The sequence below is a fragment of the Eurytemora carolleeae genome, unplaced genomic scaffold, assembly GCF_000591075.1.
Source record: "Eurytemora carolleeae unplaced genomic scaffold, Eaff_2.0 scaffold1151, whole genome shotgun sequence".
Classification (NCBI taxonomy): Eukaryota; Metazoa; Arthropoda; class Copepoda; order Calanoida; family Temoridae; genus Eurytemora; species Eurytemora carolleeae.
The window spans coordinates 60,274-79,396 of record NW_019397083.1 but is presented as its reverse complement, the minus strand read 5'-3'; the positions used below and the strand labels follow the sequence as shown (position 1 = coordinate 79,396).

General features: G+C 30.9%; 1 protein-coding gene across 2 annotated transcripts; it reads left to right on the top strand.

The window, feature by feature from the left end:
- The first annotated feature begins 9,847 nt into the window (after positions 1-9,847).
- LOC111711711 (uncharacterized) lies at positions 9,848-16,681 on the top strand. Of its 2 annotated transcripts, none has more exons than XM_023486131.1 (6): positions 9,848-9,974; positions 10,445-10,524; positions 11,743-11,791; positions 13,429-13,477; positions 13,777-13,867; positions 16,402-16,681. In XM_023486131.1, exons 1-6 carry the CDS (start codon positions 9,888-9,890, stop codon positions 16,406-16,408), a joined length of 363 nt encoding a protein of 120 aa, XP_023341899.1. In that variant the 5' UTR covers positions 9,848-9,887; the 3' UTR covers positions 16,409-16,681. The 2 variants fall into 2 exon arrangements, with proteins under 2 accessions (XP_023341899.1, XP_023341898.1); XM_023486130.1 differs by lacking the exon at positions 16,402-16,681 and adding an exon at positions 14,011-14,181 and having other exon boundaries at positions 9,849-9,974.
- Positions 16,682-19,123: the final 2,442 nt, after the last annotated feature.

Genomic DNA, 19,123 nt, shown 5'->3' with positions numbered 1-19,123 from the left:
TTATAAAATCTGCCCTTCAGGAAGATTTGCTTGGTTGTGATCAAAATTTAAAAATTGCATTGTTATGTAAATTTTCAAACAGGTAAACAACAGTCTCTTCCAGGTTAGATAATGATAATCTGACCCTAGGCTTGAACTTCAATACAAGGAACAAGGGTTATCATGATTACATCAAATGATATGCCTAAATATATTCTTACCATGCTATGGGTCAAGGAATATACATCAGGAACAATCATATTTTACTGTACAAAAAGTATCCTAGTTCATGCACAATAAATGTGAAAAAATATGAAAAATGAAAGAGGCTTAAACCTAAGTATTTTAGGAGTTGATCGAGACCCATCAGAGTTCTTAATGTTCCTGTTTCGAGAAATTAATCTAAATTTGACACAGTTTTATATTAATTTCTCGAGACAGGAACATCAGATAGAACCTTAAAATCTTTGACTGATCAACAATGTGGAAGAAACTGTCGTTTTTCTACCTTTATAATTGTTTATTATGATGGCTCTGCAGTAGAAAAGTGAAGTAACTTTGAAATGACATTTGAAAATAATAAGTTAATAGTTGATATCATAATTTATACTTTTTCAGACAAAGCTTTTAAATTTGTTGCTATGAAATCTGTGGGTTCCCGATATTCCTTGGTTTAGGTAGAGTTATGTTAAATGAATTATATAAATGACTAAAAGATTTCTATTCAGTAGCAGATGAACCCTGAAACGGAATACATCGTTATCTATTTTTCTTTATTTACATTGAAGTAAAGTCGTAATAGTATATTGTAATCATAGGTCAACAAGTTACTCACACTTTTAAACCTAATCTTTAATTGTAAACAATAAAAATGGATGAAAGAAATCGTGCAGTGTACCCAGACCTCTTTAATTTAATTAGTCGATTTTTAAACTATTGATAAAAGTATTTAGAACCACTGGGACACACTTGTATTGTATTTAAAGAGATAAAACAATCATTTTGTTTTTTCCCTTTGCTGAGCAGTGAGCAGGGTAGGACAGAAACACACATCAAAGACGACTTTATTTCTAAATAATGAAATATCACTTATCCTACATATATTAGTACCCAGAAAACTGTGGAGTGAAAAGACGCTGCAATATTAAAATAAATTTATTTCAAAGAAAAAAAATGGCAGAAAATGAAGAGGTGGTTTATGATAAGACTTTTACTTTCAAGGAATATCAAGTCCCAGGTATTTATCTATTTATCTATTTATCTATTTATCTATTTATCTATTTATCTATTTATCTATTTACCTATTTATCTATCTATCTATTTATCTATTTATCTATTTATCTATTTATCTATTTATCTATTTATCTAGTTATCTATTTATCTANACCATAGGAAAAATTAAGCTAGCTATGACACCATAGGAAAAATTAAGCTAGCTATGACACCATAGGAAAAATTAAGCTAGCTATGACACCATAGGAAAAATTAAGCTAGCTATGACACCATAGGAAAAATTAAGCTAGCTATGACACCATAGGAAAAATTAAGCTAGCTATGACACCATAGGAAAAATTAAGCTAGCTATGACACCATAGGAAAAATTAAGCTAGCTATGACACCATAGGAAAAATTAAGCTAGCTATGACACCATAGGAAAAATTAAGCTAGCTATGACACCATAGGAAAAATTAAGCTAGCTATGACACCATAGGAAAAATTAAGCTAGCTATGACACCATAGGAAAAATTAAGCTAGCTATGACACCATAGGAAAAATTAAGCTAGCTATGACACCATAGGAAAAATTAAGCTAGCTATGACACCATAGGAAAAATTAAGCTAGCTATGACACCATAGGAAAAATTAAGCTAGCTATGACACCATAGGAAAAATTAAGCTAGCTATGACACCATAGGAAAAATTAAGCTAGCTATGACACCATAGGAAAAATTAAGCTAGCTATGACACCATAGGAAAAATTAAGCTAGCTATGACACCATAGGAAAAATTAAGCTAGCTATGACACCATAGGAAAAATTAAGCTAGCTATGACACCATAGGAAAAATTAAGCTAGCTATGACACCATAGGAAAAATTAAGCTAGCTATGACACCATAGGAAAAGTATCGAAGCGGGATTGGTATAATAACTTCGCGAATTAGTATTCCAAGTATGAAGCATTAATAACTGTTAAAGGGAATATAGACGTAATTTCAAGTGACCCTCGCTAATATTTTACCATTTATTATAGATTGGAAAAACATCGTTGTTCTTGAAATGGATTAAATTCTGTAAATCAAGTAATTGGGCTTTGCTGTAAGTAAATAAGATATCATTCATTTTTAGATATTTTTTATAATTTTTTCTCAGACAAACCTTTAAAGGGTATCGTTGTGAATAGAACATGTCTCTCTTTAAATGGAATGTCACAACAAATATCAAGTGAACAGTCCCTTCAAGTCTAGATTCAAATCTAATAGTTCAGATTTACTTCGTTTCATAATCCATCTTAATGTCACAAGTTCGCTGTTTATTGAACAAAGAATCTCTTTTATTGAAACTCATTTTCACAAGTTCTATAGGATTGTTCAAATATTTAGGTAAAGAAAGAGGTATACACATTTTATTAAATGATTCAAATTCATTTGAAATCACGATTCACGATCCCAATCAAGTTTTCTATCAAATTTTGTCAGATTTTTGTTTATGTCTTCTTCGTATAATTAAGTCAAACAAATGTTTCTTTCCGAAGAAATATCACTTTTTTAAAATCCATAATTAACTTTCTCAAGTTTTTTGTTGCAGTTTGGACTGCTAAAATTGAGTATATAAAGAAATAAAATTCACATTTTAAGATTTCAACATAAAGTTTTCAAGCTTTCAAATAAAAGTAGTACTGCAGTATTTCTCGGGGTTCAGTTCAACTGGTTTTTTACTTCCTTGTAAAACCGCTAAACCACATAATTGAATTCAAACATCAAGGGATTGTTAAAGAAATACTATCAACCGAGAAACCGATATAGTTACAAAAATGCATATTCATAAACTTTTAAAGTTTTCTACAAATAGAAATAAAAACAAGTTCAATGCGTATATTTATTATTTATAGAGTTTCCAGGTATAATTTCAGACATGGTATTGCAAAAGTTTTGCGAAAAAAAATTGCAAAGTTTTTGCAAACAACCTGTCAAACGAAATTTGCACATATTTAGTTTTTCTTGATTAACAATCAGGTTATTTAAAATTTTCAAAATTTTTTCCATATTTGAAATGGCATGGTCAAGGGCTTTTCTAAATGTATAATTTTTCATTTTTTGGACAAATTTTTTTTTGCAAACATGTTTACTATATAACTGGATTTTGCGATAAAAAATTTAATTTTTGCAAATTTGCAAATTTTTTTGCAGATTCTAAAAGTAGAGGACAAGAAAGAGCTTTTCAATAATGTATCATTTGTCATATTTGGACATCAAACATGGGATTTAGAGGCCCCCCAGAATATCCTGGTTTTTCAGTACCCCAGCAGAGATAGGGTTAACTTTCAATTTATTTTCAATCGTGGTTTCTCTTCAAAATTGATTTGCGCATTCCTACTGCAGTAAACCATGAAGGAATTACCAACATATTGATCATATAAAGATATCGAGGATACCGTTGTGAATCGGGAATTGTGATCTTTGCATGGAGGCTCACATAAAATTACACTGACAGTCCATTTAATCATTTTATTTGCAGTTTAAAAGATAAACTATTTCGGAATTACGTCAAAATTAAATATTTTAAAATGTTTTAATTATCATCTTTGGTTTCATATTTAAGCAAAATGAATATATAAGCTGAATTGCTACATTCTAATCCCTATTGCATCCCAATGACGTAGACCTTAATATTTCAGACCATGAATTCTGTTCGATGAAATAATTAAGCTTTTACATAAATTTGAGTTTGTGGCGAAGAGTACTGCATGATCCCAACTAGAAACAAAAATACTATACAGATTTTTATTAAACATATATATTTTGGTTTAGATTAAATTAAAATTCCCCTTGCTCGGAACTTCTTGCTTAAATAATTTTCTATGAAATTTTAGTTTTGCTGATACAACAATCTTATACTTTATTCATTCATTTCTTTTTTCCTGTATCCCTGTATCCCTTGCTGTAACATTGTATCCCAGCATTTACTTATCGCTGTATCAAATGTATTCCTGTATCCGTGCATGCTCTTAGCTCTCCATCCCTGTATTCAAGTTTCTCTGTATCTCTTCATCCCTGTATCTGCAGTATCCCTCAGTATTTCTGTAAGCAATATTCATATAGCATTGTATCCCTGTATCCCTGCATTCCTGTATTCTATGCATCCTTGTATCCCTGCCTTAATTTATCCCTGTTTTCATGTATTCTTGTATCCATTCATGATTTCCTAGCTATATCCCTGTATCCAGCTGTGTCCCTGTAATCCATGTATCCAATTGTATTTAACTGTATTTAACTGTATTTAACTGTATTTAACTGTACCTCTGTTGTTTCAGCTGTTTTGTAAAACTTTGAAGTAATTCTGCATTTTATCCATCAATGTATGTTACACACATCTGTTGTTATGAAGTGCTACTACTGCAGTTTTCAAAGTCGACAATTTAAAGGGACCGTTCACTTATTTGCGTAATTTCAGGGTAAACTAAACAGCCTATTCGCTGTTGATTGGTATTAGTATTACTTTTCAAAGACAACTGTGGCGGGGAAAAGCCGATTTTTCGTTCAGAATTTGAGCGGAAAGGGACGGTCCCTCTCTCCGGCCACAGTTGTCTTTGAAAAGTAAGACTAATACCAATCAATAGCAAATAGGCTGTTTAGTTTACCATGAAATTTCCCAAATAAGTGAACGGTCCCTTTTATACCAATTTAATATAGGAACTTCTGTATTATATTTTGGTTTCACTTTAGGTTGATTTAATGAAAAGTAAATTTAATATAGAAAAATTCGCTCCATGCATAGAATGCTCTTTCTTAAAAAAGTTTTTTTACATAAAATAAAAATAAATAAAAAATATACCATTAATAAATTCAAAGTTTTTATGATTTTCGTACTTTTTGTTCTTTGTTACAGCAAACACTCATATTTTACTACAAGTGGAAACCCCAGAAGATATATGCAATTCTATAAAAATAAGTTTTTCTTCAGATGTTATAATTTGTTTCTTTTCCTCTGGAAGTGATGTAATGTAACCGTTATTACATTATATAAATAAACACACACGTACATCCTTACAGCATCATCTCCTACCTTTCTTCATTTAGCTAATGGATTTGGATACAACCATTGGAAATCACGAAACCTCTTCATTATTCAATATTAATAAGATATTCTTTTATAACATTTAAAATTGAATTGTGAAAAGGTAGTTTAGGTTGAATTAAGATATTTTAATCATACATATACCCTTAAATAGGCTACCTCTCTCATTTTTTATCCATAAACTGCAAAAGTCCTGAAAAATATAAGACAATCTTTTACAAATGGAGAATGGTTTTGCTACTAACCTGCAATTTAAACATTGAAAAAAGCACTTAAATATGGAATAATGGATTGTAAAGCATGTGTTTGTGTGATATATAAAAATATATGTAACTTTGTGTTGTTAGATTTTTTAGTTGTACTTTTTTCATAAGTTTTGAAACCTCTGCAGTTCACGCAGATTTAAGAGTGCAGACTGTAATTTTATTTCTAAACATAACTTTTTCGTCTTTTCTATTTTTACTTTTTTGTCGGCATATGTGTTTTAAATCAAAAAAGTATAAAAAGATAACTCAGTAAGGTTAAAGATTGCTACGCGAATCAAAGACGAAAACGCGACTAAATTTAAATCTAAGAAATTATTCTATAATTTGTGTTTTAAGGTTTTTTAAATTGACTGTAAAATTCTCTTTGAATTTAAGGAACTTACATTGAACTTTCATATTGCTGAGTCAGCAATCTTATCGTAATTTTCCACTCTGCAGATTTAGGTGATTTTATTATCAAATATTAATATAGTGCTTCCTACTATTAACCAACACGATAATACAGGGGACATTAGTTCAAAAACTAACATTTGGCCCATTTCTAATACTGAGTATTAGAAATAGGCACAAATTGATAGATTAGGTTTTTAGGATCCAAGCCCATATCGAGAGCAAACGTCGATATTTATAACTATAACCAACATTTTATTAAGAATGACGAGGACAACAATTCCCAAGTTAAAACTATTTTCTGGATTCAAAATTACAAAAGGAGTTTTTTATATTAAAACCCTTGACCGTTTTCAAGACAATGTCAGGTTTTTCATTTTCGAACATATCCTGAATTTGAAACATTGTCGCGTTTTCGAGACAACCCCCACTTTCCCGTTTTTGAGTATAATCCTCAATTCAGAACAAAACTTACTTTCATAGCTTACAAAATAAATCACTGAAAACAATTATTATCTTGTGAAGACTAAATTAACTGCTAAATTATTTCTAAAATCTTAATTTCCCTATTTTATTTGTTAAATGAGAGAATAAAGTTTATTTGAATTCCCGCATTCTAAATAAACAATAATTTCTAATTAAATCTATATTGTAAGAACAAAATAATATTAAATTTCGATTTCTCGATTTTAAAATTATTAATGAATAATATTTTTTGTTTTCTATTTAATTTCTATTTACCTTTTCAAAAAATCTTGATTTGTTACGTAAGTGCGTAAATGCTTGAAAATTGACATTGATATGAATTCCGGTAATTTTCTCAAAACCAGGATATGTTCCGAAAACGCGACATGAGCTGAAATCCGGTAATTGTTTCAAAATAAGAATATGTTCGAAAATGAAAACCAATATCATCAAAAACTGATTCTCACGCCTTATTATTAGTTTAAAATTGACATTTCTTGTTTCAATATATAGTTTCAGCCATTTTTAATAAATGTATGGTGCAGTTTTGTTACAGAGAATTCATAGTTTGAAATTTCGTGGTCTACCTACGATATTTGGGCTGTGAAGGCTCTGTTACTTTGGTTTAAAATTGAGCGATCAAAATTGATGTGCAGTTTTCTTTATAGAAATAATGACTCGTATATGCTAAAAATGGATGGATAATTGACGATACATGGATTTTTAATATTTTATTGAAAACGGTTGTATATCATTAAACCCAATTGTATAATGTATATAATATGAGTAGATTTTAAATAAAAAAACTAAAAAAACTGAAACCTTATTATTTTATTTGTGTTAGTGTATCCACCATCCTTTACACCCTGTATTTTAATTCATCTCTACATTAATCCCTCTGATCTCACCCTGCCACAGATCACCTGACCTTGCCTATCCAAAAACATAATTTGATGTGTGCAACCAACTATATGCGTTATATCGCTAACTAACTTAGGGCCAACCACTTATGTCCCTAAGGATCTTATACGTAAGACATGGATATAATTGACCATGTGGCCACAGCGCCTGGCCCCCTAGCCTGTCCTAGCCGCGGCGCTTGGTCCCTAGCCTGTCCTAGCCGCAGCGCTCGGCCCAGAAAGTGTCTTAATCTAACCTAACCCTAAATAAATACTTATAATGTCGAAAAATGTTGAAAAAGTGGTCATGTACAAAATTGAAAGGGGGGGGGGGGGGTCCAGAAATCGTTCTCTAGGACGGACCCTAATATGAAATATGAATGAAAGATTTGAAGTACAGAACTCACGTTTATGCAGTTAAGTTAATTGGCCAGAATTACATACGAACTATAGACGGAGAAACAGGAAAGAACACCAAATAAATCACCTTTCTCTCCTAATGTACTAGATTTACACAAAAATTATAATTATCCAAAATTGCTCACCTATGTTGGCGCAAATACTACCCCCACGCCTCCCTCCCTCCCTCAATTGCGGGCTAGAATTATGCACATGATATTTACATGTCAAAGATAAAGACAATATTTAACTCTTCTCTGCATTATCATGTTAACTGGTACACACTGTATATATAAATTCAATGCACCTGGTCTTTCTATGAGAAAGTACTTAATTTCCTTTATTAGACAATTCTCTCCTGAAGAGTGTAGAGAGTGAGTATCTCCAGGTCTATAGAGAGTACAGATTCAACCTCATTTTAAACCTAACATAAAAATAAACTGGATTAGAATTCTCATCTACAAAATAATGAAAACTGGTAAATTTTAATTTGCTGTACACAGAATTCTACAATAACGGGATTGTTCAAGTACTTGAAAAAGCGTACAATGCGCTTGCAGGAATTGAATGTTTGCCACAAACTTAAATCTCTAAATCTTTGCAACTGATGGTGTAAACATTTGATTTTTCCAACTTAAAATATTTGATCTCACAGAATGTATAGTTTAAAATATCTCAGGTCTACGCGGTTGGGATGTAAAAATATAGGGATTAGAAAATCAGAGTTTGTGGGTAAGACTCAATTCTTTTGGACGAAGGAACATAACTGATTCTAGTTCTTAAAGATACATATCCTATAGATGTCCGCATGACAAATTTTTCTTTAAAGGGACTGTAAAGGAAAAATGAAAGGGGGTATAGGCTGAAAGCTAATCACTTTAGCTCTAGATCGCGACCCATGAAAGTTATCTGATGTTCCTATCTCGAGAAATTGATTTACAACTTTGTCAAATATATACGAAAATTAATATATATACAATTTTGTATAAAAGTTGTGGGTTTAGATAGATCAAATTCACCAAATATGCAACCAATCTGAAAACGTTTATATACCAGAGAAAACTAATTGTAACTTAGGTTTACTCCAATTCTAATTTTATATTTGTTATTTCTATTTTTTATAGATTTAATTCATAATATCATTTATACGTCCGTATTGCTTGACCAGAAATTCCACCAATGGCAGTGCAGTAAAGTGGTCACGTGATACAGGCGGAGACAAGTGACCAGTATACTGTTCTGCCATTGGTGATAGTTCTGGTCATGTGATTTAAGTTTAAGATTTTCTAAATTTTACATAAATGAACTTTCGTATAATTTTAACACAGTTTTATATTAATTTCTCGAGACAGGAACATCAAATAAAACTTGCAGGGGTCACGATCAAGAGCTAAAGTGATTAGCTTTCAGCCTATACCCCCTTTTATTTTTCCTTTACAGTCCCTTTAAGTACTTAACATTTACTTTACAGTCCCTTTAAGTACTTAACATTTACTTTACAGTATACAGGTTTTAAATAAAACGAACAGTAAAAACTAACTTAGTGTTAAGCTTCCGAAAAGGAAGAACAAAACTACAAAACCAGTAATCATACTTATAAGAAAGGGTTCACTTTTCTCGTTGTTAAAAATAAACAATCTTTCTTTGAAAATTTCTTTGCAAGAATTATATACAGAAAGTATTCTGTCTTTTCCGTCTTTTCTGTTTAATAATATTCTAGCTTTTCTGATTTTCAAGATCGAGGCCTAACAAACATCAGCAAAGTCTATCAAATTTCAAAATATTTTTTCTTATGTTTTTACATTCTCCAAATTTGAAAAGTATAATAAAATCGAACCTTTAAGCCAAGTATAAATATGCACTGGATATATCTGCATTGAACTGGATATATATATTTAGTGAACTGGATATATTTGCATTGAACTGGATATATATATTTAGTGAACTGGATATAAATATTTAGTGAACTGGATATGTCTGCATTGAACTGGATATATCTGCATTGAACTAGATATATATTTAGTGAACTGGATATATCTGCATAAAACTGGATATAGATATTTAGAGAACTGGATATATCTGCATTGAACTGGATATATATGTTTAGTGAACTGGATATATCTGCATTAAACTAGATATATATATATATATATATGTTTAGTGAACTGGATATATCTGCATTGAAATGGATATATATGTTTAGCGAACTGGATAAATCTGCATTGAACTGGACAATATCAAAGATTTGGGAGGAAGAAATGCCAACAGATTTAGATACAGAGGTAGTTTTCAAGCTGAAATAATATATATTTAATATTAAACCTGAGTTCAAAACTTTTTTTGTCGTAAATCCCTGAATTAAGCAGTAATCCATATCTTTTGTTATCCGAAGAATTAGATTAATTCATTTTTGATATCCCTTGATTGAGGGAGGGGTGGCTGCTCTCAGGGTTTTGGAGTTGATCGGATCCCAGGCAATTCAGGGTTTTTGAGTAAAATGCGGAAATTTATGCGACCTTTTATGAAAATTCCCTTGAAAATGGGTCCTTAAAAACCAAAAAATAAAAAAAGTGCTCTGCTATCCCTTGATCAAGCTAGTCCTTGATGGTAACTCAAGGGGATACATACAATTTAGAGATCACGCAGATCATCTGGAAATTTCAAAGTTTTGACAGTGAATATCGAGATTGAGCGCTATAGATTAGCGCGTTTTCGCATAAAAGTTTTAGGCTCTGTATATATTACTATTTAGTATCTGCTATCCCTTCTGTTTCCTCTACATCGTGAAAGATTACCTAGATTACTGGCTTCCTCTCTTTTATACTGTGGAAGGTATGAATATGTTTATCCAAATTAAAGATTAATAAATGATAACAGATAGAACACTAGATTTCGTTTTTTCAAGATTTAGGGGGTTTTCGTTCACAATAACCCTGAGGCTAAAAGGAGTTACGTGCATGCTTTCTCTCTGGATTGTAATTCAATTCTGACTGTGCGGAACTACTTTTGACTTCTGCCTTAGGATTATTATGAACGAAAAACCCTTAAATCTTGAAAAGACACATTTAGTGTTTTATCTGTTATTGTTAATTAATCTATGATCCAAATTTTGACGTTCTTGGAACAATTTGTCCATGTGGAAGTTTTGCTTGTGCAGCGCTTTATAATTTTTTTTTGGAAAAATAGATTTTTTACGCGCCTGAAACTTTCATCTTAATCAATATATCTTTGGTCGGTGCCTAATCGAATTCTGATCATTTAGTCCCATTTTGTAGTATTAATGGTTTACACTATAAACATGAATTAGAAAATTACAGTTTGAGGCGAGTATTCATTTCCTTTGTATTAGCAAATATATTTTTATAAATTTTTAACACTTTTGGGCAAAATAATTTAATGGAACTGTAACGAAAAAATGAAAGGGGGTATGGGCTGAAAGCTAATCTTTTTATCTCTCGACCCATTAAAGTCATGTCTGGTGTTCCTGTCTCGAGAAATTGATATAAAACTGTGTCAAATTTATACGAAAATTCATGTACAATTTTTTATAGAAATAGTTCGTTTAAAAAGATCATATTCAGCAAATACCCAACCAATCTGAAAGCGAAGATATCCCATTAGGTTTTTTCATTTCTATTTTTTAAAGATATAATTGATAATATTATTTTAAAGTCCGTATTGCTTTACAAGAACTCCCGGAAATGGTAGTGCAGTATACTGGTCACTTGTCTCTGTCTGCATCACATGACCAGTATACTGCACTCTCATTGGCGGGAGTTTTTGTGACGTAATACGGACTTATAAATAATTTTATCAATTATATCTATTAAAAATAAAAATAAAAATTATAAAATGATAATTGGAGAAAACCTAAGTTACAATTTTATACCAATTTCTCTAGACAGGAACATCAGATATAACTTTCATGGATCACGATCAAGAGCTAAAGTGATTCGCTTTCAGCTTACAGTCCCTTTAATCATTGATCTGGGTCAACACTTCCCAGTACATTTTACAATTCAATAAAATTGATATAAATCTATTTTACAGATATGAAGACACTGTAATTTTAGAGTGCGAAAACCAACCAACTACTAAGGAACAATTCATCAACCTTTAACTAAAATTAACAACTAAAAGATCAAGATTTAATCGAACAGAAATTCATTGTAACAAAGTAAATTTTGAAGAGCTAAAAATAACATTTTTAGCTTAAAATCTTCATATCCTGGAATATCAAAGATATAAAAAGTATAAAAGAACAAAAAGCCAGACTAATGAAATATACCTGGATACTAAAACCTATATATTTTGCTTACAAAATACTGTACTGCAGTTTCTGGAAGGAATACAAACACTTTTATATAGTTTGCATTTCTTCCAGCAATTAAACAACACTTTTCTGACACAAAGATATAACAATTCATTAGTTATGACTAGTATTAGATGAATATAAAGATATTTGTGTGTAAATGCATATATGTGTGATATACAGATATGTGTGTGTGTGAATGTATAAATGTGTGATAGATTGGGCGTAAACTGTTCTTGGCTGTCATGTGTTTACAGATAGTATTATTGATTCCAGGTTACCCAGCCAATAATGGAAATAAGTTTAATAGAAATATATAGATAATTACAGGAAAACTTTATTCTAAAAGGGACAGCCAACATTACTTCAAATAAATCTTTATTTAAAGAATTAAATCTTAGATTCAAAACGGCGCCCTGTAAATTTTTGTCTCAGAAAAAATCATGTTTTTTCTTTCTGATACTTGCTATGGTAAGGAAGAAGATTGACAGAATTTTTCACATTTCAAGATAAAAAAACTGGGTCATCTTGATTAAAATATATATATATATATCTATAGAAAGGATTAAAAAGCACTGTTAAGTTGTGAATTAAATATCTAAAAAAGGAATTAATATTAAGACGAGAATCCCTAAAAACTGAGAAAGGATTAAAAAGCACTGTTAAGTTGTGAATTATATATCTAAAAAAGGAGTTAATATTAAGACGAGAATCCCTAAAAACTGACAAAGGATTAAAAAGCACTGTTAAGTTGTGAATTAAATATCTAAAAAAGGAGTTAATATTAAGACGAGAATCCCTAAAAACTGACAAAGTCGGAGAAAATATTTGAACTCAAATCCTATCAAAAAGTACATTACCCAAATACGGCCCAGAATTCCTAGCAGAACAAAATTAGGTCTAATAAGATAAAACTAATAGTACTGATGAACTATATATCTATATACTGATAATATCAATGGTAAATATATTAAATATATTAAAATAATAGTACTGATGATCTATAAATCTAGATACTGATAATATCAATGGTAAATATATAAAAATATTAGTTCTAATGAACTATATATCTAGATACCGATAATATTAATGGTATCTATAAAAATGATAGTACTGATGAACTATATATCTAGATACTGATAATATCAATGGTAAATATATAAAAATAATAGTACTGATGAACTATACCGATAATATTAATGGTATCTATAAAAATGATAGTACTGATGAACTATATATCTAGATACTGATAATATCAATGGTAAATATATAAAAATAATAGTACTGATGAACTATATATCTAGATACTAATAATATCAATGGTAAATATAAAAAAATAATAGTACTGATGAACTATAAATCTAGATACTGATAATATCAATGGTATCTATGAAAATAATAGTACTGATGAACTATATATCTAGATACTGATAATATCAATGGTAAATCTACCCAACAGTGATCCACCGATAGGTAATTATACATGATAAGTAGTTATACAGTTTATGGAGTGACATGTTCGATTCACAACGGAATCCTTTATACCTTCGTCTGCGTAACAATGAGCAAAATATCATAGTTTACCAAGTTAAAAGTGTTATAATCTGGAAATTTCCACAGTTTAAAATTTTCATTTATTGTTCACAAGAAAATGTATAAAGAGCACTGGTGTGAATCGAACATGCTAGTCTAGAGAAATAAGGTCACTTTAAAATTATGCCTACAGCCCCTTCTTCAGGAAATATTGAATTAAATTTTAAACGCAATTTCAGCTCTGACCCCTGGAGGTCGTCTTTGTTCTCGTCTTGCAATTCTATATCGTTGGAATTCACAACAACAGCCTCCACCTCAATCAACAACAAGGTACCCCCCACCCTTACTTCACAATCTAAGGCAAGGTATACCCCCTCCTGCCCCCCCCCCGTTTACTTAATATAATTCAGTAAAGCAAAAATTTTAAATGTTCATAAAAAATCTAAATGAAATAAATTTCTTATTTTTTTCAGAACACCGGCTAGAAAGATCAGTGCCAGTCTAGCTCTGGAAAAAAAAATGCTTTCCATAGTAGATGTATTTGCTTTTCTACCTTGTCCATAGTAGATGTATTTGCTTTTCTACCTTGTCCATAGTAGATGTATTTGCTTTTCAACCCTATTCATAGTAGATGTTCTTGCTTTTCTACCGATGTATTTGCTTTTTAACCCTGTCCATAGTAGATGTATTTACTTTTCAACCCTATTCATAGTAGATGTATTTACTTTTCAACCCTATTCATAGTAGATGTATTTACTTTTCAACCCTATTCATAGTAGATGTATTTACTTTTAAACCCTATTCATAGTAGATGTATTTACTATTCAACCCTTTTCATAGTAGATGTATTTACTATTCAACCCTATTCATAGTAGATGTATTTACTTTTCAACCCTATTCATAGTAGATGTGTTTACTTTTCAACCCTATTCATAGTAGATGTGTTTACTTTTCAACCCTATTCATAGTAGATGTATTTACTATTCAACCCTATTCATATTAGATGTGTTTACTATTCAACCCTATTCATAATAGATGTATTTACTTTTCAACCCTATTCATAGTAGATGTATTTGCTTTTTAACCCTATTCATAGTAGATGTGTTTACTTTTCAACCCTATTCATAGTAGATGTGTTTACTTTTCAACCCTATTCATAGTAAATGTATTTACTTTTCAACCCTATTCATAATAGATGTGTTTACTATTCAACCCTATTCATAATTTAGCCGTATTTACTTGTGTACTCTGGAAAAATAAATTGGATGAACTGAAGTGTAAAAATCTAGTAAATATATTTTGCAGCCTCTTGACATGTCTCATTAAATATTTAAATGAAAACGTTAAGTAAGATAATTATCTTGGGATATTAAAAATCTACTTTTAAAGTTTAATTGTAATTTAAAGATTTACAGTGAGAATTGTACGGACATTTTAATGTTTCTATTTTCTTATTATTAATTTACTACAATTCCAATTTGTACGAGAAAGGTTAGAGATTACAAAATGTAATTATTATTTAATAGATTTTTATTTTTTAAAGCCGAAATGGAGCGAATTGCTATGTATGGGTGTTTAACTGAGAGTGCGTATTGTGAAATAAAATAGCCGCTGCTCAAATATGGTTGGTTTCACTTAAAATTGTACTCAATGTTTCAAGATTTAAGCCGAGGCTCAATTGAAACCGGTTTTTTGGGGGATTTAAGACGTGGCTCAAATTCATTAATTTCGGACACAGAATTTATTTGACACCTATAAATTTGAGCTGGGAACTCTGGTTTTATGGCCGGATATCGAGATCAAGGTTTCTCGATCATTTGTTACTCTGCATGGTAACACAAACACACAATGGTTCCCAGCTCTGTTAACGTTCTATAATTGATTTACAAGACCGAAAAATCACGATGCTGGACAATGCTAAATATAAAGTTTTGCTCACAAGAGACAATGTTTTAAATCTTTTAACAACGAAACAAAAATTCTTCTATTGACTAATTTGCTTTTAAGAAACTATTTATCAAAAGAAGTTATCAATGAATCAATGGTAGTTAAATTTTATCTTTATCATCAATCATTATTGTCTTGAATTCCTTATTGTATATTCGAAGATTTCTTCGAAGTTTAACTTTTTAATTAATTTAATAATCTGTTTCTAAACTTTTTATTACGTTTTACGTCCAGGAACAGAATTTAATAAATCTGAGGGGTTGCAGAAATGCATACCCGCGCGCACAAGTTCAAATTTAAACCACCGTTTCAAATACTTCCTGACTCTTTAACTTTGAATCGGTCGTTTAAAATTGAACCGGCAGTAGGTAGTTTAGCCATGTATCTCAAATCAATTAAATACGGTCCGGGATAATAAATTATTTTTAGAAATCGAGCAAACATTTAGAATGTTAAAGAACAAGTTTTCGGTCCTAATTATGTAGCAATTTTAGAACGCAAAAATGTTATAAAGGTATCAAATTAATCCTGATATTTTATTTTATAGCATGCCACACTCTTAGTTCGACTAAGATACCTAGATAGTCACTCCCTTTAGATTGAATTATGAATCAACCTTCACAATCGACCGATTTGTAAAAAAAATTATAGATATTTGTCGAAACAAATTATTGTATTATTATATTATATTGTAGATGAGAAAGGTATAAAAATACATACTTCTGAAAACACAAAATATCGAATATTAATTATTTTTTAATATAAAAACGTTACTAAAATGTTTCAGGGAATTAAAAATTAAATTTTTAAAACGGCAAAATTTCCATCTACAGCAGTTGTTGTCGTCACTTTTACCTTAAAATACAAATGTGTGAATAAAATACTAATTCTAAATATCCAAACTCTGGATTTTTTAGGAGATGAATTGGAGAACCGATGACGTCATTAATATGTAGTACAGAACACCAGAAAACTGTAGAATAAGAAGACGACATTAATATGTAATACAGAAAACCAGAAAACTGTAGAATAAGAAGACGACATTTAAATAGCAAATAGCCTTCTCAGTAGGTTATTAGATCACTTACTAAATGAAATGGGTCTATTTACACTCAATTGATGTACCTCATGTTCATTAGACTTTTTAAAGTCATAACTTGAGTCTAAAAGTCGACTTTCTATACCACAGTTTTCTGGTAATTACTGTATAGTAATTGTTTTAATTTTTTGTCAAGGAAAATGCGACAAAGAAATAAATAAATGGTTGATATATTTAATTAAAAGTAAACAAAAATAGTATTTTATTATTTTTTATTTATTGCTTTAGGATAAATTGTGATCGTTTTATATTTTTGATTTAAAAGCCTTAAAGGGAAAGTAAGCAAGAGTAACCCACCATACAAATATGGCAATGCCCGAGTTACAACGATTTACAACAGTCGTCTGTAAAGTCTCATCCTTCGTGGATAGCCCTGAGGCCGAATTTAAAGAATTTTATTCACGGCTTAAATTTAAGCAACGGCTCAAATATGGTTGGTTCCACTTAAAATCTTATTCATTGTTTTAAGATTTAAGCCGGCATTCAATTGAAACCGGTTTTTGGTGGATTTAAGACGCGGCTCGAATTCATTAAATTCGGACACTGTATCTTGGGATTTATATGTGAGTCCTTGATTTTCTAAAAATTTAACATTGCATTTTTAAAAGCCTGAGGAATTTAGAAGAGAAAAATGTGGAAAACTAAGGGGGGGAATTATGGTTTGAAAGGAAGCAAAAAGGCTGAAGGAAAGGGGTAGAATCAAGCAAAAAGTGAGGAAGGGGGGGGAGAAACTCTACTACTTTCACAGTCTGTTTAACTTTATATTCTTCATAAAAACTTGTGGTTTGTCATATTTCGGATATTAAATAGATTGAACGCGAGATTTGGGGGTGAGGGGGGGGGGAACAAAATGTTTTTAAAACAAACTAATAGTAAGTAAAAAACCCCCCCCCCCCCCAGAGTTGAGCGACTATTAAAATCTTAAAAACAAAGTATACTTAGTTTTTATTCTTATCTTCAAGTGATACAGCTTTTATCTTCTTATCTCTTGGCCTGAAGAGTACAGCATCTTAGTTTCGTAAGGTTGAAAAATAAGAAGTGAAAACTAAGTTATGGATTCAGGAAAACGGAACTAAGAGACGATTATAAGGTATTATTGTCTTGTCATGGAGTATCTTGCTTCAGTTCGATTGATCTAGAAATATTCCAGGATGAGTTATGATTATAATCCGGGAGCTCTGAGAATACCAGACAAATATAATCAAACAAGGTAAGATTAAAACTAGGAATAGGACTGAAATTAGGACCAGGGCAGAAGTAGGACTAGGACAAGGACAGGGATTAGGAATAGGAATAGGACAAGGACTAGGACTAGGATTAATAATAAGACTAAGACTAGGACTAGGACTTAGATTAGGACTAGGACTCGAACTAAGACTAGATTTAGGACTATAACTATGACTATGACCAAGACTAGAACTAGGACTAGGACTAGTATGAGGACTAGGACTAGGACTATGACTATGACCAAGACTAGAACTAGAACTAGGACAAGTATGAGGACTAGGACTAGAACTATGACTTTGACCAAGACTAGAACTAGAACTAGGACTAGTATGAGGACTAGGACTAGGACTAGGATTAAAACTAGGACTAGGATAAGGACTGGAAATAGGATAAGGACTATAACTATCACTAGGACTAGGACTAGGATTAGGACTAGAATTAAGAATAAGACTAGGACTAGGAATAGGAATAATAATAGGACTAGGACTAGGATTCCGACTAGGAATAGAACTAAGATTAGATTTAGGGCTAGACATGACTATGACCAAGACTAGAACTAGAACTAGGACTAGAACTAGGACTAGAACTAGGACTAGAACTAGGACCAGAACTTGGACTATAACTAGGACTAGAACTAGGACTTAGAAAGTGTTTTCCGACTTAAAAATGGAAAAAGTTTTAATCCGGAAATTCAAACTTTTTATGAAGGAAATGATTCTTTGCCACAAATTTTCTAATTCCTATATTTATATCACAACCTAGTCGTTTAAACTTAGATTATTTGATTTTACAGAATTAATAGTGTGAAATATCGAAGGTCTACGAATTCCTTCAATGTTTGCTTTCTTTTAATATTGGTTTTTGGGTTTTGTTTTTCTTCATATTTTTTTTTTATATTTTGAAAATTATCAGTAGGAGATTAGAATGGGACAATTTTACATTAGAAAAAACTAAAATTTGATACTGTTTCTACAGTTCCCCTGCGACACAAACAACAGCTGTTCACAGCAACACAATCAACAGCAACAGTAACACCACCTGCAACACCAACAGCAACAACAACAGCTTAAGGCATAAAAAGTTGTTTTCTTCAAATCTTTGAATTTTTGTCTTCTCCTGGAAAAAATTGTGTTTGTTTTTAATTGTATCATGTTTGTTTGTTTGTTTGTAGCCAATAAACGTCAAACCGATCCGGTCCAATTTTTTTTGAACCTCACGCGGTCCCAGGGAAAATAAAAAAATAGCGTCAAACAAAATTCGATTTCCATAAAATTAAATTTTAAAAAATCCACGAAATTTTGTTACGTTTTTTG

Excerpts from the sequence above, each read along its gene's own strand:
- LOC111711711 (XM_023486130.1), top strand. The coding sequence starts at position 9,888 with ATGTTTAGCGAACTGGATAAATCTGCATTGAACTGGACAATATCAAAG. Across the intron at positions 11,792-13,428 it reads AAAACCAACCAACTACTAAG|ATACTGATAATATCAATGGT; the intron begins GAACAATTCATC and ends CTATATATCTAG. Across the intron at positions 13,868-14,010 it reads CCACCTCAATCAACAACAAG|AACACCGGCTAGAAAGATCA; the intron begins GTACCCCCCACC and ends TATTTTTTTCAG.